This window comes from Glycine soja, chromosome 10 (assembly GCF_004193775.1).
Source record: "Glycine soja cultivar W05 chromosome 10, ASM419377v2, whole genome shotgun sequence".
Lineage (NCBI taxonomy): Eukaryota > Viridiplantae > Streptophyta > Magnoliopsida > Fabales > Fabaceae > Glycine > Glycine soja.
In genome coordinates, this window is record NC_041011.1 from 4,469,229 (window position 1) to 4,491,787 (window position 22,559).

Consider the following 22,559-nt stretch of genomic DNA (forward strand, 5'->3'; position numbering starts at 1 on the left):
GAGTGTTTTGAATTCTAAGCAACGAAATTAGGAGGTGGTTTGTTTTTTGGGAAGTCAATGATCTGAACAGTGTGTTGAGCGCTGTGAACTTACAAGAAGGAAAGTTGGACATGTGGATTTGGTCAAAAGATAACACATGTGATTATATTATGCTGGTTCGGCATATCTAGACATACACAAAATAAGAATGAGAGTTCAACCCGATGAGTCATAGAGCAGTATTTGGAAGATTAAAGTTCCAGCTAAGGCTTTCATGTTCATGTGGAGGGTGTTTAAGAACAAAGTATTATTTACACCTTTGTTTGAAAAAAGTATTATTTCATATTTCATATCACCTAATAAACAAGTAGAATGTAGAAAGATATTTCTCCTTTAAATTCAATACTTTTAATAAGCAAGTTACTAAATTAATCAATTAATAAAATAAAGTTGTTGAAATAAATAAATAAATAAAAATTGAGGTTTATTACAACACTCCTTAGTCCTTAGTCCCTTTTAGTTCTTCTTACTTTCATTGTCAGCGTCAAAACCCTGTCTAAGCTCCCCAAAACGCAAAACCCGCGGCACCATCTCATTTTCATTTCCCGCCCAACATGGCAGACAACAAAAAGCGCCGGCGAAAGGACCCCCCCGGCGACGAGCTCCCCTTCAAAAACAAGCTGAAACCGGACTCCGCAATCATGGAAACCCTAAAGCAGTTCTCCGCCTCATCCTCCTCCTCCTCCGCCTCCGTCTCCCAAACCCTAACCCTCCAGGACCTCTCCCTCCCCTTCCGCTGCCGCGAGGTGGCGGACCTCTCCCTCTCCTCCGTGCAGTCCAACATCGAGTCCCTCATTCTCCGGATCGCCCACTCCATCCTCTCCGGCCACGGCTTCTCCTTCGACGTCCCCTCCCGCTCCGCCGCCAACCAGCTCTACGTCCCCGAGCTCGACCGCATCGTCCTCAAGGACAAATCCTCTCTTCGCCCCTTCGCGAATATCTCCACCGTGCGGAAGTCCGCCATCACCGCCCGCATTCTGCAGCTCATCCACCAGCTTTGCCTCAAGGGCATCCACGTCACCAAGCGTGACCTCTTCTACACCGACGTCAAACTCTTCCAGGACCAGGTATCATATATCTATTCATATCATCCACCATTTTTACAACTAATTAATGAAAATGTTAATGGTGTTTTGACTCTATGTACCATCGCCAAAAGTTGTTGGCACGTTAATCAAGTTCTGTGATTTGATCTCTGACTTTACCCCAAAATGGGCCGATCCGGTAAAAGAGATGTCAAATAAGAAGTTTTGGTTTTTAAATCCCTTTTCCTCCCTGCATGTAACTCTGGTAAGATAGCGTGCAGTTACTTGATAGTTTGTCTGACGAGGGGGTGGAATCTGTGTGTTCCATAACTAGTATACCTCTTAGAAAGATCATCAAGTAACTTAAGAATAACTTCCGTGTTTGGATAAACAAACTTCTTCGTAAACACTTACTATAAGAAAAGAAAAATAGAAGCTAAAGTGAATTGAAGTTCTCCCATGAACCAAAATCAACTTATGTATTTCAGATTTTAGAGAAGTTAGACTAAAGAGCTTTCATAAAATATGTGTATAAGTTGATTTTCAGCATGTTTGGAATTGGACACCTGTTTGAAACAGGGAAATCTCCTCAATTACGGTGAAAAACGTGAAAGCTAGAATGTTGCTTCTGATTTAACTTTAAAAACCATATTGACACTCTGAAACCAAACATGCTATTTATTTTATGAAGCTTGTGGAAAAGTTTATTCTTAGGCCAGGTTTTTGGATAAACTTCTCCATAAGGCATAAGCACTTACAGGAGAAGGAAATAAGAAACAAGAATGAATTGAGTTTCTCCCATAAACTAAAATTAGTTTATGCATAAGTTAAAACAACTTTTGGAAAAGCTAAATGAGAGGACTTCTACAAATTGGCTTATGCATAAACTAGTTTTAGCTTATGTTAGAAGCTTATTTCATTTTTCTTTCTTGTTTTTTTCTCCTATAAATGCTTGTGGTGAAGTTTATCCAATCGGAGTAGAGTTAGACTGACTGACAAAAGTTTGAGTATTTAGAAAATGCAGGATGAAAAGTGGAGGTTTTAGAAGTCAGGAGACAAAAACAAACAATAGGCAATTTTACAGGGACAAAACATTGTTAACCCATAAATAAATCATCATTTATCTTCTTTTTTACAGTGCTGTTGTTTTTACAAAAATAAGCAATTCACCAAATTTTGCGTGAATCAGATCCAATCTGATGCTGTTCTGGATGATGTGTCCTGCATGCTGGGGTGCACTCGGTCCAGCCTCAATGTTGTGGCTGCAGAGAAAGGGGTGGTGGTTGGGAGGTTGATTTTCAGTGACAATGGGGATATGATTGATTGCACCAAAATGGGGATGGGCGGGAAGGCAATTCCACCGAATATTGATCGAGTTGGGGATATGCAGAGTGATGCTTTGTTCATTCTGTTGGTGGAGAAGGATGCTGCTTATATGAGGTTGGCTGAGGATAGGTTCTATAACCGCTTTCCATGCATAATTGTGACTGCAAAGGGGCAGCCCGATGTTTCCACTAGGCTGTTCTTGAGGAAGATGAAGATAGAGTTAAAGCTGCCGGTGCTGGCTCTAGTTGACAGTGATCCTTATGGGTTGAAGATTCTGTCGGTTTATGGCTGTGGGTCAAAGAACATGTCTTATGACAGTGCCAACTTAACCACCCCTGATATCAAGTGGCTTGGGGTTAGGCCTAGTGATTTGGACAAGTACAAGATACCTGAGCAGTGTAGGTTGCCGATGACCGAGCAGGATATTAAGACTGGCAAGGACTTGCTTGAGGAGGATTTTGTCAAAAAGAACCCTGGTTGGGTGGAGGAATTGACCTTGATGGTCAAAACTAAGCAAAAAGCTGAAATACAGGCTTTGAGCACCTTTGGTTTTCAGTATCTGTCAGAAGTTTATTTGCCCTTGAAGTTGCAGCAGAAGGATTGGCTGTGACCTCGGAGTAATGTAGTAATATCTAAGAATTAAAATGGTGGTTATGCCACTACTTCTCCCAACAACTTAGTCATTCTATAACATCTGTGCACAATTTTCACTGGAATGTGGATACATTTTTAAGTATCCTTCATTGAAAAATTGTTAAAAAATTATGTTGATGGTCTTATGCTTTTCCAGACTGAGTTTATAATTGTCTTATTGTTCTTGCATCAGTTAACAGACAACTGGATTTATAAAATTATAAAGCTCGAGTGCTTTTGAATTGCTTGAGTTTTCCTTGATCTTGCTCCTAATTCTGAACTCAAAGCATCAAGCATCATATGTCTCTATTTGTCCGATTAGTACAAGTTTATTCGCCCTTGAAATTGCAGTTGAAGGATTAGCTATGACCTGTGAATAATGTAGAATATTTAAGAATTGAAATGAGGGTTATGCCACTGTTTGTCCCAACAGCTTAGTGAAGCTGTTGCATGTCTACCCAATTTACTCTGGATCGTGGATGAATTTTTAAGTAACCTTTACTGAAAATTGTTCCAAGATTATGTTGATGGTCTATGCTCTTTCTGATCGAGTTTATAATTTTCCGTCGTATTGTTTTCTTGTTCTTCCATCCGTAAACGGGGGACCAAGTTTATTAAATTATAAAACTCGAGTTTTTTTAGAATTGCTTGAGTTTGATCTTGCTCCAAATTCTGAACTGAAAGAATTCTATCTGATTAGTGATACTTATGTTATTGTGGTCCACAGAGTATATGCAATGCCAGATCATCGGACTCATAAATCAGATATTTATAGATTAACCGGAAGGAAAGAGATTTACAATTAAAAATCTGCAGGAGAACAGAATATTGTTTGCATGGCTAAGAAACTCATATTATTCCATCTCATAGGTCTGACTCATTCGAAAGAAGGAAAGTAGAATAATAAATTGTCAAATAAACAGTGTGGACAGTTTCATTCGCATAGTAATAATGGTTAAAAAGTAATCATCATTGATTAAAGAAACGGTGTTAGGTATTTCCTTATGAATTAGCCGAGCTTGGAAACACTTAAATACTTAATGCAAAATATTACTTGAACTTGAAAATTGTGATAAGAATTCATTTCCAACCAAATGCTCATATAGTTCTCACCTCTCGGTGACCTCTTCAAAAAAAATTCCTCTCCTAATTGTAACTTCAAATGATTAACCTTAATACTTTTGTAATAATCGAAATCATGATTAAGACCTTGGTGAATGTTTAATTTTACATGCCAACTTTTTTAACCCCCCCTTCCCCCTCTCTCATTGCCATGTAGTGGCCATTGTGATTTATGTCAATATTTCATATTGCTAGTGCTAAAGCATGTTGAAATGTCTTTTTCTTTTTCTTATTTTTTTTCTATTTTATAAAAAGTATAACATGTAAATAATGTATTTTGTTATAAGATGATAAAGAACATGTTAGCCTATTAGGATACTTTACATGGGAAAAAGAGAGACACCAAGATTCATAATAACATGCTAATAGTGGGAAAAAAAAAACAACAATATAAATGCTAGCAATAGTAATAGTAATGTATACGTGTTAGTTTGAGTTTTTAATTAATTAGGATGCCAATAGTAGAAAAAAAACTCCAAAAAAAACCTCATTTCATGCGGTAATTTTAGAAATAAAGTTTTGAAAATTAAATAATTTTATTATATTTTAGAATTTATTTTTTGAAATATATTTAGTATTTTATATAAACTCTACTCACCTAAGAATTTAACATAATTAATTAAATAAGATATATGAATTATTATAAATCATCTAATATTTATCTTGATTTTTACCAATATTTTTTTCATTGAACATTTATATAATATGTATTACAAAAGTACAACTTACAAGTAGTAATTTTTTTTATAAATATTTTTGGAAAAAAACAATGTGAAGAGAAAAAAAGCAATTGTAATCCGAAATATCCCTTATTTTTTTCTCAGATTTTGGGTAAATAGTTATTTTGTCCTTATATATGTAATTCGCTGACAAATGCATTCTTGAAAGATGAAAAATATAAAATTTAATCTCCAAAAGTGTAAAAATGTCACAAATATATGAGACCATTAAATTTCATCTGTCACCATTTACATGATCTATAAGGACGAATTTGTCATTGAAACATATTTGTCATATAATATTTTCTTAGAATTTTGGTCTTTCCATCCTCTGGGAATAGGAGCATAAATAATCACTTTTATCCATGAATGTATAATTTGCTAACAAATACGTCCCCGAAAAGATGGAAATACAAAATTTTATCTCCGAAAGTATAAAAAGTGCAACAAATATATCTTGGTGTTAATTTTAATCCGTCATCATTAATAAAATTAATGACATTTTCGTCCAATAATGATAATTTATTGACATTTTGGTCAAATTGAACATATTGACATTTAGGTAAAAAAAAATTACTGACATTTTCCTTCAATAAAAAAATATTGGCATTTTCATCCAACAAAAAATTACTAACATTTACGTCAACAAATAAGTTTTTTACTAACTTGTTTGTCTAATCTAATTAACATGACCACGTTGATAATTATTTCATTCCTATGTGCCATGTAGACTAATTTATTAGCTATGACAAACAAAATTTAACGGTCGAATATATTTATCATAATTTTTACACTAAATTTTATATTTTCATCTTTCACACCATATTTATTAACAAATCACACGTTCTCAAAAATAAAAGGGACTATTTCCTCATATAAATTTTTTTTTAAGAATAACCTAACCGGAGTGCATTTGAAGGGTAGATCTGGAATTCGAACTCTTCGTAAGTTCCGGAATCTACACCACCCCTAGGCTCTTCGCTCCAAACTCCGAACCCTAACCTAACCCAACCATCTTCTTCGCCTCGAGCACATCTTACCCTAATTCGATTATTCCCCAATTTCATCGAACCAATCAATAAATCATATACACATTTTTTGTTTAATTTTTGATGCCGATAAAAAATGCCGCCGAAGCAGCAGCAATCGAAAGCTGATTTAGCGAAGAAGCAGAAGATTGTAGAGGACAAAACCTTCGGTCTCAAGAACAAGAACAAGAGCAAAAATGTTCAGAAGTATGTCCAGAACCTCAAGCAATCCGTGCAGCCCAGGCCCGATGCCGCCAAAGTCGATGCCAAGGTATATAATATAATAATATATTCCTCTATTTTTTTTGTTTTGATTGATTTTTTGTTAATTATAAACTCGATTATGGGATTGTAACATTAGAAAAAAAAACATGTGTGATGTTGATTTGATAACAGAAAAAGAAGGAGGAAGATAAGGCCAAGGAGAAGGAGCTGAATGAGTTGTTCAAAATCGCTGTTACTCAGCCCAAAGTGCCAGTTGGTAATCATTTTAGAAATTTTCTGATTTCTGAGTTTAAAGTTTTTTTTTTTATTCAATGGGTTTATTGATTGGTGTTGCTGGAAGTGGATCCTGATATATCTGAATTTGTCTTGGGCAGGTGTTGATCCCAAGTCCATATTATGTGAGTTTTTTAAAGTGGGGCAGTGTGCCAAGGGCTTCAAATGCAAGTTCTCGCATGATTTGAATGTTCAGAGGAAAGGGGAGAAGATTGACATTTACAGTGATAAGCGTGACGAGGGTATTGCTTATAGTTCAATGATGATTATTATTGTTTGCTGCATTTTGTTTTGGTTTTGATGGCTTTTATTTTTTCTTCTTTTCTTTATCTAACCCAGTGATTTGGTTCCTTTGTTGTCAGAAACAATGGAGGATTGGGATCAGGAGACCTTGGAGAAGGTGGTGGAGTCGAAGAAAACCGAGTATAATCAGAATAAACCAACTGACATTGTAAGTTTTATTAGATTTGTAGGAAACTTGGAATCGTAACTGTTATATTGATTTGTTTGATATTTGGTTTCATTTTTCGTGGTTCACTATGGTTTTGCTATGTTCTGGGGCTTATTTTGGATGTTTGATGGTATTGCATTATTTTCAAATTGTATTTGTCATTTGGCTTATACTGCTCCACATGACTGTTGTGTGTTATTTGTGTGCTATGTCCAGGTCTGTAAATACTTTTTGGATGCAGTAGAAAAGAAGCAATATGGTTGGTTTTGGGCCTGCCCCAATGGTGGTAAGAATTGCCATTATAGACATGCTCTTCCACCTGGTTATGTTTTGAAATCTCAAATGAAGGCTTTGTTAGAGGAAGAAAGTGAAAAAATATCAATTGAAGAGGAGATTGAAAACCAGGTGTTTTTTTTCTTCTTTTCTTACAATAAGCCATGTCATTCAAATAGTCAATATTGTATCCGGTTATCTAACAAAGTACTTAACACGGTTTAGCGTGCCAAAGTGGCAACTACAACTCCTATGACTCCTGAGTTATTCTTTGAATGGAAGAAGAAGAAGATAGAAGAGAGAGATGCCAATATAGCTGCACAACAGGCAGAGAGGGCTAAGAATGATCGCATGAGGTATATCCACTATCTGTTCCCTATGGTTCACTTGTAAAATGTATGTATATATGCCCCCCACCCTCTTTTACTCAATGGGAAAAAGTGAGGGAACTGCATGTTGTTGAACCTGTTTAAAAAAACATGTTCTAAGTGGTTATGAAGGTGGACAATATTTTACTTTTTTCCCCTGATAATCTGGTTACATTATTTTCTCCTTCAATGCAGTGGTCGGGAGCTATTTTTGTCAAATGCTAGCTTGTTTGTGGATGATGCAGAAGCATATGACGTGTACCAGAGAGAACCAGAATCTTATGAAACTGAACAGAATGTAAGTTCTTTATTCATGTCTTTCTCTGCATAATTTGATTTAATATAGTTTGAATTGTGATAACCAACCTGGCAAATGCAAATCTGAGGTAAATGCTGCTGGATGATTTCCATTCACATAAAAAAAGCTGCAGTACAAGTGCAATGTCAGGAATGTTGTGGCTTTTGTACAAAATAAAAATTTCACAATTGCAAAGACAAAAAATTGGCTGTAATTGCATTGTTGTAGCCACGATGAGTGGTATCTGCTATGTAGTGCACAACTTGTGCTTGTTTCTAAAAGGCCATTGCATTGGTATGTAGGTTCTATTAAACTTCTCCATAAGCATTTATAGTAGAAGTAAGAAGCTTCTCCCATAATGTATCAGTAACGAGTTCCAAAAATAAAAAAGTAAAAGTTCTTGAATAAAAATCATACCTTTATTAGTGCTTGCACCTAGGTTGCTGATGTGGTTGTCCTTTAAAGCAATACTCTTGTCAAATCACGTTATTGTGTTTTCCCTTGGTCATGGAGCTCTGCCCTGAACAATGAATTATTGCCAGTTTGAAGTTTTTCTTTCTTCACCATTACAAGAGGAGAATATTGGCCTCTAGCACTAGCTCCCTTGACTCATTCTTCCTTTATTCAGTATGCAGTTTAAACGCATGCTTTAAGTATGTAATGTGGTATGTTTTTACATCAACTGTATACTTCGTTTTTCTAATTGTTGGATCCAACTTCAGGGGAATAGGAATGCTGCTGAAGATGGCCCCTGCTCCTCAGCAACAGCTGCTTCTGATGGTGAAGATCTTGATGACATAGATGACGATGATGAGTTAGACATGGATGAGTTAGATGAATTGGAAGCAAGCTTATCCAAGACATCAATCCAAATAAAGGAAACAGGAGCTGAAGCTTAATCCGGAGAATTTTTCGCAATCTTCATGTGATATTTTTATGCCTCTGCTGAACAATAGAGCATTTTCCTGTGGCCACTCGCTCTCCTTGCTTCCAGGCAGGGTTTTTGAATGAAGGCTGTGGTGATAATGATATTACTATTTGCTGCATCGCATTTGGTATGAATAATGGCAGTTTGGTATAATCCACTTTCCTTTTTTGTTAGACCTCTTATTGGACCTTAGACAGACATTTTTGTTGTTTGAAATGAGTAGTCTTGTGTAGACTGTACCTGATTTGAACATGAGTTTCCTCTATATGTCGAAAGGGGTCTTTAATTGTTCTTGTGCTTGTGATTTTCTTGAAACCATCAAAGCATAAAGTGGTATTTGTTATGTTATGGATGTTATAGCTAGATACCTTGGGCTTTAGGGGATATTTGGGATTTTGAGGTGGAGTTAGTTTTCTTACCCCGTTCTTGGATTTTAAAAAGACTTCAAGAACAGTTTATTTTTACCTGTTTGATATTTTTATAGGAAGAAATTATGAAAGAACAAATAGGACTATAGAGACCCTACTTTTTTAGATGAACAAAATATACTCTGTGAAAAACATTACACTGATACCATATTAACCTTCTAATTTGAAAAATATTACTTCGTGTACTCTACATAGGAGATTGTTGTAGTGTAGACGTTAAAAGAGGGGTATTGTGTGCAACCCGGAAAAATCCCAGAACATGCTAACGTAATTTAGTCTTTCTAATCCATCCATTTTGTACAAAAAGGAAGAAGAAAACTGCTTTTGCGTAATAAAAATACTAAAATTATCCTTATTTTTACTCTTTTTTCTTTTCTTTCACTACATATTTATACCATTTTATTTATATTATGTTTTTTCCCCTTTTTTTACACAACCGAACAATAGGAAAAAAAATTTGTTTACCTTTTGTTTTATCTATTTCCTCTCCTATTAAATAACCTAAAAATCATTTCATTTTCTACTCTTTTCGTAGGATAGGTGACCTTGAGTTTTTCAGCCTATCACACATTTTTAAGAAGCTAATCAAGTTACCAATTCGTTTGCTAAGTTTGGCCTATCGATTTGGCAGAATCTGGATCCTAGCGGGAGGAAGCGCAAGGGGAGTGCATTAGGTTCCGGAATTCAGGATATTTTTTAGGGGAAAATTTAGAAAGGAAAGTGTAATAGTAAAAGTGTGAATAATTGGTAAAGCTTAACTATTTTAAAAAAAGGAGAAAAATAATAGGAATAATTGATAAACATTTATACAAATCATTGTTGGAAGGAGACAATTCACATGAGTATCTTTTGGAGGAATTTAAAAATCTCGATGATTCACTAAGATATTCTTTTTCAATTATATGTGTAACAAAAAAATATTAATAAAGCATAATTAATAAATTGATCCTATAATTTTTTCTATTTAATTTGGTTCTTAACCTTTTTTTTTTCATTTCATTTTGATGTTTAATGTTTTATTTTAAGTTAGTTCAATTTGTCATTGTGGCAGTTTGGTAGTCAAAACTAAAAAATGTTCAAGCGCAATCGACAAATTAAACTAATTTGAAATCAATTGAAAAGATAGAGAACAAAAATGAAACGGAAAAAGTTAAAGAACCAAACAACTACTTATACTTAATAATAATTAAGGAGTAGAAAATAGAGTGATAATAATTAAAGAGTAGAAAATAGTGTCTCTCAATATACTGAATTCAAATCGGATATAATGTTTATACATGTATTTCGAAGACCCTGTTTAGTTGATCTTTTCACGAATACTATTCTGCCCCCATATCTTAATTGGGGATACACACCAATGCTGTGTCAAAAGTGGATAACCCTTTGAGGTAGGTTTTACATGCAATTGATAAATTGAGAAAAGTATAAGACCCAAATATATTTAAAATTAAAATGATTAAAAGATTATATTGGATGATGTTAAATAATTGTATTATAAATTTTATTTTATTTATGCTTAAAATAACATGATGCTGACATTTGGATAATTATTATTTATTGATTAATATCCCTTATTAGGGTTATATAAGTGTATCTTTTTTTACCATTATCATCAATGAATGAAATATGAGTTTTATCTAATTTTCTTTAGTCTCTTCAGTCTTAGTAATAGTCTTTTAGGTTAATTTTCCGGAAATAGAAAATTGCTTTCTATGATCAAATAATTTGAAACAGTATGATAAGATTTCGTACAATGTGCTCCGAAAGCAGACATAACACAGAATGGATCTCTGAATTGAATTGAATTGAATTGAAAGGGGCCACATGAACTGTTTTTTTAAGTGCCAAAGATAGTTGCATGCCATTACGGTAACCAAAAAGATATCTTCCTTTTGTGATGTTTTGTCTTAGAAAGACATGTTATTTTCATTACGGGAATTATATATATCTTTTCTTATAGATTAATTCTCTCACTTTTGCCCCATCCAACACACTGGTTAACACGAGTCCTAGATAGATACATTTGGGTCGTAAATGACTTCAGGTTTTTCATGTTTCAATTCAATCCAAATAATTGGAACTTAACAATTACCACCCCCCTTAAACTCACGCTTGATCATAATTAATTGACTCTTTTTTTTTTATTTCTAAAATCAAAACTTCTATTATTTTTTAATGAGTGAGTCAATATAAAAGTACGGATCCATATACTTGAGCATATAGGTTAAATAAAGATTTAGAATAAGAAGAATTATCCTATTCCAATATGATAATATTGTGTCACAAATTTCAACTTCATTTATATACAACCCATCACTACAATACCATTATCAATTACAAAACCAAACACAAAACTGTTACATCGACAAATTGAACTTTGTTGTCTCTTCTCTGCTTACACTATCACATTAGAGTAATGAGGAATCACCTGTTCTTAACCCGAAAGCAACCCATGTCAAAAATTGAATTCCAACCTTGTAGGTGATAGTGTATTTTTTTAAAAATAGTAAAAAAAATATTTCAAACACTGAAAAAATATTATTTAAAGTACTTTAACAATGATATATATTATAAGGATTAAAATAAAAATATCATAAATTTACAAGAACAAAAAAAAATATTAAATCAGAAGAACGAAAAAAGTATTTAAACCTATTTAAAATGAATTTTTGTAGTGGATATTAGATCATAAAATATAAGGTACGTTATTTTTTTTTAATAAATTTTTAAAAGTCAAAATTCTTATTTATGATTATTTAATTTTTATGTAGAAATCAAGCGTGGAAATATTACTTAAATGGAACCTCTCACTCTCCATGTCGCAGTCAAGTTAAATATCGCACTCGGAAATTGTTGGGTCCATTTTTTATATTCTTATCAGTGAGCACTACTGTTTACGAAATACTTCCACCTCTCTGGCAGTTTTGGTGCACACCCACTCAGGTGAAGCATGGTTCTACAAGTAACCTTGTCACAAATGCCAAAACAATATGGACCCTTCATGTACCTCAAAATGGGACATAAGTAAATGGTCCAAGTCTCTGATCTGCTGTAACTACGTACCTCAAAACCCTTAACCAAAGAAAACTAAGAAGGAAAAAAATCATTCTAGCTTATGAGAGGTGTTAATTAAATAAGTTGTGTCTTAAACACTTGATTTTCATTTGTGTTTTATATATTTGTAAAACAAAATTTTCGACTAATAAAAAAATTAAAAATTAATTAAAATATCTTATTGAACATAATCATAATTATTTGATTCTGTTGTCTCTTTACAATGTTCAAATAGCAAAATATAAGCTTGGATTTTAAACTAACTGTCAAATATGGTTGAAATACCACAAAATAAATAAATAAATGGTTTAATTTTTATTTTTTTTTAACAGCTTGTACTTCTCATTTGAAACCTGACCCTGCTGACCATGAATAACCTAAAGCTTAAAGCTAGGCGTGCTTTTTCAATAATTGTCAAGTTAAGTTTAGATAAGTAAATGAGGATATAGCAGTCTCCTCGTGTTTGGTTAAAACTTAGAAATAAAAGGATAATTCTTTGACATTTATTATACTTTGAAATTGATATTGTCTTTGATTTTATTTTCAATGAAAAACAAATGCATACTTTTACGTAACATAAAGTAAATAATATTGTTTCAAGGGAATTTCCCACAACAATGTGGGGAGACATGGTTCATATTCAGTATTTGACTTCTTAGTTCTTACCGTGTTAAATAGAGTTGTCTTTGAAAAAAGAATACATGCGAGAAGGAAAAAAAAAATATTATGATTAACGTAACTATTACTTCCAATCTCTTCTTTTTCTAAACATTTAAATTTTTTAAAATATTTTTGAAAATATTAAATGTTAATCAATCTGTTTTAAATTTATCCAAGAAATAATATTTCTACTGAAGCTATTTTTAAAGTGTCATTAATTTTAAGAATATAATCATGTATAGTAAAAGAAATATCCTTTATAAGATATTACAATCATAAATAGTCAACTTTCAATAATGAATTTTGAAACTTAAAAGAATTAAAATATTGAATGTTCCAAGATAAAGGAGCAAATTTTCTCCCTCCTTATTTTCTTTCATTCTTAACCTAGACTATCACTATCTTGTACCTAAGTCTATTTTCAATAAAATGTTATTTTAATACATTTTGGTTATTACTTTAATGTTTAATATCTGACCTTAGAGTCAAAAAAATATTTTTTTGACGAAAATTTGAATCCAAATTTATTTACTTTAACCTCTCAATGTCGTCAAAATATCTCACTTACAAATTAAGATGAATTTTTCCACATGGTGTGGCCCTCAAATAATTGACTTATATATACTTTTTATTTCGTAAGTATAACAATTTTTTTTATTTGTGGTCCTTTTATTTATCTCATCGTTACTTAACAAAAACAGGAGAACAACAAAGACTAAAACCAACCATTTAAGTAGCTAACCAAATGCAACATTAGTCTCTCATCACTATATTCAATATAAGGAAATAAAATGTGGAACTGTTCGGATTCGTGATGAGAACTAAGCAAGTCTATTCTAAATCATGAATGCAGTTGTTCAAGAATTTGTTGCTTCAACTTTTTTCATTTTTCCACATTAATTTTGGGGTGAGAATTGATTTTAAAAGATATTCGAACACACTATTATATTTTTTTTATCAACAAATATTAATTTTTGTTATATATATATATATATATATATATATATATATATATACACACTATGACATTACTTCTTTTGAGCACTCAATGACATTTCCTTTATTGTCTATCATGATTAGGCTTTGGTAACGGAGATTAATACATTATTATCTCCTACTTTATTGTAACAGAGCTTTTAGTTCAAAACCTTAGAACATGTAGTGGAATTTTCCATCTACGGTTTACATAATAGGCTAGTCATGTTTAAATTTCATATTTATTTCTCTTTTGGATTTAATGTTGATCAAAGAGAGATATAAATACAATGACTTCAGCGGAAATTGTCATGTTAAAATTTGATACAAGAGGATAAGATTTGATCCATGTTAAAATTTGACTGAGTAGCACAATGGGTAATGGAGTTACCAGGGAAAACCTTTTAATAAGCTGTAACTTGTAACGTAGAAATGTAACTTAGGATTTCTCTGTTTAGCTGCTTTCTTGAATTTACCCCTCCGAAAGAAGAGAAAAATAACTCGGGACGATATGAAATGAACTATGAATTACAACAAATTTTACTTTCATTAATTATTGTGAAAAGAAGTGGTGGACTTGGGGTTGGCAGCATTATCTTGTTACAAAATTCAAAAAGGTGCTTTTTCGCAAACATTCTTGTCTTGCTTTACAGTTACCCATGGAGCATGGACCCTTATGTTTTTAAAAGTTGGAATTTCTTCACACTACTGTTATTTTGGCCTTTTCTTGTTCTTTTCATCTGAAAAGCCATTTGATTTGAAATATACGACTAACTTGATCTTCCAGAGACCTCATTCTGCAGTAATTTACAGTTGAGAGTTAATCATCTTTGCCCAAACTGTAGTTATTCCTTCCCAATAATTGTATAGTTCTTGGTTCATTTCCTAAGCAGGTTAGTTTCTTCATAAATAGAGAACCATAAACGATCAAATACAAATAAATTGTAGGTAAGAAATAAGAAAGCTAAACAAGGTTATTAAAAGATATTGTATTTTGACTAAAATGTCCTTACTTAATACCTTTTATCTTTGATACCTACACCATTAGTTGTGAGTTTGAGGAAAAAAATACTCATTAAACTTTAAAGTTCTAAAACATCAATTATTTTGAGAAAAACAGAAAGCTAAAACATCAAAAAATATAAAAAGGAGATAGTTAAACCTATGACCTCTTTCTCCCTTCTCTCTTTACTCTTTCACAACCATTGGGTCAACCTTATATCTCCTAAATAACTTGTAGTTCTTAGGAGAAAAATGTTGAAAAATCTCACGCCGCTTACCTCAATTCTTTAGATACAACTTTTATATTTGTTGGACAAGTTCACTTAATGCCAATAGATTTTAAGATAGAGTTTAACATAATATCAGAACTTATATCACATTTTTGTGAATCTTCTATTTTGGGACAAGCGCATGGGGAGAGGGTGTTGAAAAGTTTTACATCGTCTGTTTCAATTCTTGGAGTGCAACTTCTCTTTTTTGTTGGATAATTTTATTTAATGTCAATTAGTTTCTAAGAAGAGATATCTTAGCCAATACTTGAAGAAAGAAATACCTTAAGCAATAAGTATCATCTAAAAAGTAACTTTTTATTATATCATGTGATAGTAAGAGTACTTGTAATCCTTTCCAACAAGAAGAGAATTATACCTCCACTATACTTATTGAAATTATAGGATTGAAATTTCCTCGCATCAAAAGAGAGACTCCCTTAATGAGAAAGAAATAGACTCATACTTTCATTAGCAAAGATATATTTATTGGACTAATGTGTGCAATTAAGTTTTAGTGGGTTGTAATACCCTCTATTGTAGAACCAATAAGAAATTGTCACGTTTTGTTGTTGTCCACATAAAAGAGATTTGTAATTTGTGCCACATGGGGTAAGTTTGTAATTTCAAGTTGATTTATTATAGGATTTTAATTTTTGTTTGTAAGAAATTAGTTTGTCTGAAGGAGAGGTCATTGAAGTTTGTTTTTGTTTCCCATTGGTGCATTTCCATTTGTTAGGTTTAGGCATGACAATGAAACTCGTACCTGTGGATATCTGCCAAACCCGTCCTGATTTTGACGGGAAATACCGGAGTTGACCGGGTACGGGTTCGAGTTCGGGGATTACCTGACTTTTTTAATCGGGGTCGGGGACGGGGATGTCACTACCCGTCCCATACCCATTCCCATACCCACCCCGATAATGAAATTATTAAAATTTTATTAATCACTTGTTAATTTTTTTTTTTTATAAATTTTACATAATTTAAGATTCTTTTCTTAATGATTTTTGTAGACAAATGCGCTACAAATACAAGTAGTTAAAAATAAATGTGTAACCATCAATTTTTTTAAATTAGATTTTCAATATAATTTTTTTACAAAAAAAATTACAAATCTAAACCGAGGACGGGGCGGGGACGGGGATACCCGATACCTGACGGATACGGGAATGGGATAACAAATTTTAACCCGTTGAGTATCGGGATGAGTACGGGTATATGTTGGGGAGTCGGGATCGAGGACTAGGGAGACAATACCAGTCCCCGCCCCGTCCCATTGCCATGTCTAGTTAGATTGGTTTTTGAACCCTAAGTCTTCCATATGTGCAACAATCAATCCCAATTCCGCCATTAGGTTGCTTAGTGAAGGTTAGCTCTTAACTTTCGATTTTGGGTCCACCTTTGGCCCCGCCAGTGGTTGTTCACTTCATCTTTCTTCGTGTAGGATTCCCAATGAAAGTACGACATCAATGCCAGTGTTTTTGGCTTACGATCTAGTTTCTGAGTCGATGATCTACGGTGAGTAGTTGAGTAACTCCGTCTTTTTTGTTGTAGTGGTGTGTCGTATGTTGTTGAAAAGTGTTTATGTATTTGTGTAAGTTATATGTTTGATTATTTAGGAAGAAATTTGTAAAATGAATTGTATTGAAAATTTGTACATATTTGTTTATTTGGTTCTTTACTACACATGGAGAAGATAGTTGAGGAACCATGTGCTAATTTGGAAGATGGTTTTGATGTTAACGAGTGATATGAAGACTTGTAAACATTGTCATGGTGATAATGAGAGGAAGAGGGTGAAGGAGAGGGAGAGTGATAACGATACTGAAGTTTGAGACAAATGTCGATAATGACACTAATGATTAAGCGGGTGAGGAAAAAAATGTTGATGGTTTTGAGTCTAAATTAAAAATTTGATCAACATTAGAGTTGATTATGTTCGTAAGATGTTGTTTGCAAGTGAACAGGATGACTATGTATGGTATTTTGCCTATGCAAAATGTCATGGGTTTGACATTAGGAAAAATGAGGTTGCTTATTATAAGAGGCGAAATAAAGTAATGTGTCAGTTTGTATGTAACAAAAAGATAATTAAGAAATTCATATAAAAAATCATAGTTAAAAATGTTAGTAGAACAACCTAAAATAAGACTGCCCCAAATAATTCACCAAAGATTTTTTAATGTCATTTTTTTACTTTCACTTATTTCATTTATATCTAGTGCCCATTTTATGTCACAAGATTAGGAATATGATCTTGCTAATTCCCATCACATCAATCATCAAATAATAAAAAATGAGGACTGGAGAATATATGTCCACTCTTATTAAAGGCCTACCAACATATTTGTCATCCATGTGAAGAAATAAAACCATGTAGGTCTAACAGTTCACTTGGCATATCCATGAACTTCTATTTATTCAGTTAGAGCATAGCCATGCAGGACAAAACCCAAAAGAAGCCCACCAAAAACGTCAGCTTGCTTTACCATATCAAATTTGCAAATACATTATACAGGGCAGCATTAAAATAAGAGTAGGCATATAATGAAAAAGTGCATTCTGCATTACTCACTTTTAAGCTTGAAATCACGAGATTATATAATTTGAGGTGAGATACATGCATGTCAAGTAAGTAGTAACAGGGGTACGGTTATTACAAAGACAGAAATAAAGTACCATAGAAGACTAGAATTACTATCCTCATGCTATGCTGCTGCAAAGGCATAATACAGAAAACAAACTATTATTGAAGGATTTTAGAGACATTGTTGGAGTTTCTATGAACTTGGTAGTTTATCTAAGCAACATAGTGCTAATGACTCTCTGGAATTAAGCATGACTAGAGACTAGAGTCATGTGGTTTTGAAGGATGTGACTCCTCTGCTACCTTTTCCTTTCTGCACATTGCTCTCCCTACTTCTTCTACCATTCTGACCAAGTTGATCATTATTTTTGCTTTGATTTGGCCTCTTCTTGGAGGCACTCTAACCATCTTAGCAGCTGGAGAATCAATATTATCATTGGTTTTTGGCATTGCTTCAAATGAATGATGAGTTTTGAGGATACGTAGTGGTAGAACAGAAGCAGCAGATAGTTTATGCCAGAGACAAATAGAGAAAGAAACAGCAAGATTCTGTCAAGTATTTGCGTGAGACAAATGGGTGAACCATATTTATATTGTTAGAGACTTAGAGTTGAGACAATGAATACTGTTACCGTGTACCCTTTGCCCCCAAAATAGAGTGTGGAAAGAATACCTTTTATATGCTAGTGCTGATTGATGATGACACATGAAAGTTTATAGTCATTTAAGTGATAAATAGGTTTTTCTGCCATAAGATAAAGTGATTAGTGGATTATTGTTTTCCAATGCACGTTGAAAAATCTATTTGATAGGATAGGAGGCATGATGGTGAACACCAAATACTAGCAACCTAACAGTTAGATATCTTTTTATTTTGAGGAAACCTAACAGATATCTTAAAATAATAAATTAGTACTAAAATGATCATATTTTAAGCATATCATTACGTATAACTTGTTAATCTAAAGTCTAAAAAGATTAGGACCTATAGTGCTCAAAAAAATAGAATCTATATTATAATACTTTAGGTGATAATTTATCTCATCTCAAAATTTTTAGATATTTAAAATTCTAAATTAGTAAATCTTAATTTATTTTTATTTATAAAATTATTTTGCTCGAGTTAGGTAAGACTACCGTGAAAAATAAAATTGTCTCGAGTAGAAAATAAATTATACAAGAAGTGCTACAATATAGTAAAATACAAAGAAAACAAAATAAACCATGTGGTATTTATGTGACATTAATCTACCTAAACCAACAAACACCCCCTGCCCATGAGCAAATAAGGTACATATATTTAATACAACTTCGTAGCTAAAACTTGAAGTAGAAATGTTTGGTTAAACTAAAATAATTTTATGTCATTTGATTCATGCACTCGTTGATGATCTATAAACTTCAGAATATATTAAATCATTTTTCTCCATATTAGAATGGAGACTTCCAATTAATTCATGTCTGTGATACAGTGAAACATATAATTATTACTAATTACTATACATGCGCTGAAAAATAGGCTGAATAGGACACTAGAGACAATATGAAGCAACTGGGGCTTATAGACCAAGTCAAGTCCTTGCTTTTAATGACCAGACAAGCTTGAATAAAAGTAAAAGGGATTCTTAACCAATGTAGAGATTTGAACTTTTTTTGGGTGTCTACCATGATAGGGACCTTATTCAGAAGGGCAGACAAGCCTGACGTGTATTCTTTTTGGGGAAGATTACACAAAAAATGTGTAACATTAATGATAAAGAAAGCCATAGGACATCTGGGTTCACAGGTTTAAGCATGAAACACACTGCACTCAAGGACCAGTAATTAGAACTTAGAACTCTGCAAATTAAACAGTTAGATTTTCAATCTTGAGTCGAATTTCATAAACTGGCTCAGGGAAATAGTGGATTCTTCTATCCATAATCTTGAGACATGCAACATCATTGTTCTCAGCTCCTCAAACCTCTTTATGGTCGATGTTGTCCTTGAGTTGCTCAGGTTTGACACACAGTTTCCATCCTAGTTTGTACCTTTAAGCAAGTGCTCGTACTTGTTGCAAGAATGCTGAAACAATACGTGTCTTCAAAATATAGAAAGGGAAGTCAATTTAGAAGACCAAAATGCATAAGGCAATGTCCAGTAGGACACAAATTTTCCTTCATGTCATGTCTTTCACTCACCTAATAGGTTAATATTAATCATGCAGGTTAAAATTTCCTTAAATAATTCTCCTTGCACGATGTACTATGTTACCACCTAGGTGGTGTGGCTATGGTTTGTCACTTTTTACATTATTCTTATAAGGACTAATTTAAAGAGATTCCGATCGATACCCAATATATGATAAGGTAAATTTAGCACACGGAATGCAGGGTTTTTATTGAAATAATTGTGTAACTATGCTCCAAGGTCGTACAACACTAATATTGTCTGAGACCAAAAAGTTCACAAAGCTTCTTCAAACCTAAAACTCTAACAAATGTGGCAACTGGCAATTATAATTGCCCCCGTTAGAGTGAAATTGGTCAGGACTGCTCCAGAACCTGAGATTTGTCCTCACTGTTCTCTTGATAGAATGGATCAAGCTCCTAAGAAAGTGGCAAGTATTAACGTCTAGGATTCCAGCTCACGTACTTGTCAAGAATACTCAACTTGGAGTGAAGAAAATGAAGACAAGACACAATTTTTCTTAAAAGATCATCACAATAAAAATTAGTTGTTGCCATGTGGATGAATGTAAAATCATGTAATTATCTTTTCCCTTGTTTATATGAGATTCAAAATTTCAAGAGCAAAGAAAACTATCATTATTTTTATATGGTTTTCATTTCTCCACTTTAAGATCACACCACAACCACATACATAATCTTAGAAACGTAAGCAGCTAAATTAAGCCGAGGGGATAAGCTTAATCCATACACTCTTTGCATTTGGAGAGATACCAGGTAATATTGTAAAATTTATACTGAATTATTTATAAACAAAATAAATGTGACACATTCACCTTTATGGGTAACTCATGCCACGGCCAAGAGCAAGGCAAAAAATATATTCCCAACTCCTAATAAAATAAATAACAAAAACGAATGGAAGTATGCAAAAGTTAACAACAATGGTAGTCGTAGAGCAGCTTTTGTTATAATTCATAGTTGTCACCGTTTTGTTCAGATTCTTTGAATTTTTTTTGTTTTAAGATAAAGATTCTTTGAAGTTAAAAATGATGTTGGGCTTTTGAAGGTGGAACAATAAGATATGACGGTATGACTATATGAGGTAAAGGACAATTGCTTTCTGCACCTCTATGGTTTTTTTCTGCACCTTTTTCAGCTTCTAAAAAAACTATTATGGAATGTAAAATTATATTCCAGATTAGTCTCTCTGAAATGTAAAAAATTTACATCAAAGAAAGTCTAATCTGAAATATAATTTTACAAGATTAGGTGCAAGAAGACAAGATAAAGGTGCATAAAGCAATTGTCAAGGCAAAACATTGGTCTTATTGGAGGAACCTGATTATCCGGTTCACGTCCAATTCAAAGTTGTTGCTTCTTGCACTTCACAAGTTGCTTCATACACTCTTTTCGGAAGTTTCTTTTGACCTAATTTGATCATTCCAGAATACAATTTTACAATTTACATTCTAAATTGACAGTTCTAGAAGGCAAAAAAGGAATGCAAGAAACAATTGGAAAGTGCAAGAAGCAATAACCTCAATCCAATACTAAGGACATGTTTGATTCGATACAAATAAGGGACTGAACAACACAAAAAATATTTGTGCAACGTTTGATTTAAAAAATGACTGAAAGACAATATAAAATAAAGAATGATGGATTAGACAATTACCCAAAAACTTGTAACTTACTAAACTCCGATACAACTTTTTGTCCAGTGTCTAACAAAAGTAAAAATAAATATTATTTATATTTTTTGACTTTTTATTATCCCACACATTTTTTTTCATATGCAACTCCTTCTCTAAACCTCTCTCTCCACACATTAACAACCTCATCACCATCCTCTCCATCGTGTCAAAGCTCTCCCAATTCACCTCCCTCCTCACCTCTGCTACGCCCCTCGTGCAGATTCCTCGAACCACTCCTCCATCTCTATTCTCGCCATCCCTAATGTCTACCTTGCCATTGATGACCACCTCACCCCAACCACCCTCATCGACGTCCTTTGCTACCACTTCTTTCTCCACTTCCTCTCCTGGTTTGACCTCCATGCCCTCACTCCTTCTTACAAGCTCATCGCCGCGTTTATTTATTTTATTAAACTTTATTCTTTTGAAACTAGACATTATAATTCTATAAATTTTAAATTTTATCCCAAATGATCCTTAAATTTTATTTTATTTTTTTTAGATAGATATCATAAACTTTAATTTCATCTTAATTAATTCTTTAATTTTATCTTTTTTTCACATTGACACCTAAATCTTAATAATAAATATGATGATTTAATTTAACTCAATTATAATTAGATTGATTTTAACGAATTTCAAACTTAAATTCGTCAAAATTCAATTTGATCAAACCGATTAAAATTAATTAAATTAAATTTAAAAATATCACAAATTTAATCCTTTCTAATCCCTAGCCGTCGTCATTCGTCAAAGTACACAATAATGATAATATACATATATATATCACTTCATTCACTGCCTAATAAGAATTGTCGTACAACCAATAGTCGGCAGCAGCCTACCCAAAAACGCAGACGGAATAGTCAGTTACCAGAACTCACAAGTGGATACGCATGATTCCACGTGTCGCGTGGCCGTTGGAGAGAAAAAGCTTGCGTAGTAAATGGATAACAAAAAAAAACCAGAAGTGTTTTCGGTTGTCCAACAAGGACCACAAAAAAAATA

The 22,559-nt window shown here is 33.1% G+C and overlaps 2 protein-coding genes across 2 annotated transcripts; both read left to right on the forward strand.

Moving 5' to 3' along the window:
* Nucleotides 1–491: 491 nt before the first annotated feature.
* LOC114372465 (DNA topoisomerase 6 subunit A-like) lies at nucleotides 492–3,284 on the forward strand. Its single transcript, XM_028330029.1, has 2 exons — nucleotides 492–1,106; nucleotides 2,254–3,284. The coding sequence occupies exons 1-2, from the start codon at nucleotides 594–596 to the stop codon at nucleotides 2,998–3,000; spliced, it is 1,260 nt and encodes a 419-aa protein (XP_028185830.1). The 5' UTR covers nucleotides 492–593; the 3' UTR covers nucleotides 3,001–3,284.
* A 2,483-nt stretch (nucleotides 3,285–5,767) lies between these two features.
* On the forward strand, nucleotides 5,768–9,071 carry LOC114372193 (zinc finger CCCH domain-containing protein 21-like). The gene is made up of 8 exons (XM_028329644.1): nucleotides 5,768–6,163; nucleotides 6,289–6,373; nucleotides 6,492–6,632; nucleotides 6,753–6,841; nucleotides 7,058–7,246; nucleotides 7,340–7,470; nucleotides 7,678–7,780; nucleotides 8,503–9,071. Exons 1-8 carry the CDS (start codon nucleotides 5,990–5,992, stop codon nucleotides 8,677–8,679), a joined length of 1,089 nt encoding a protein of 362 aa, XP_028185445.1. The 5' UTR covers nucleotides 5,768–5,989; the 3' UTR covers nucleotides 8,680–9,071.
* The last annotated feature ends 13,488 nt before the right edge of the window (nucleotides 9,072–22,559 follow it).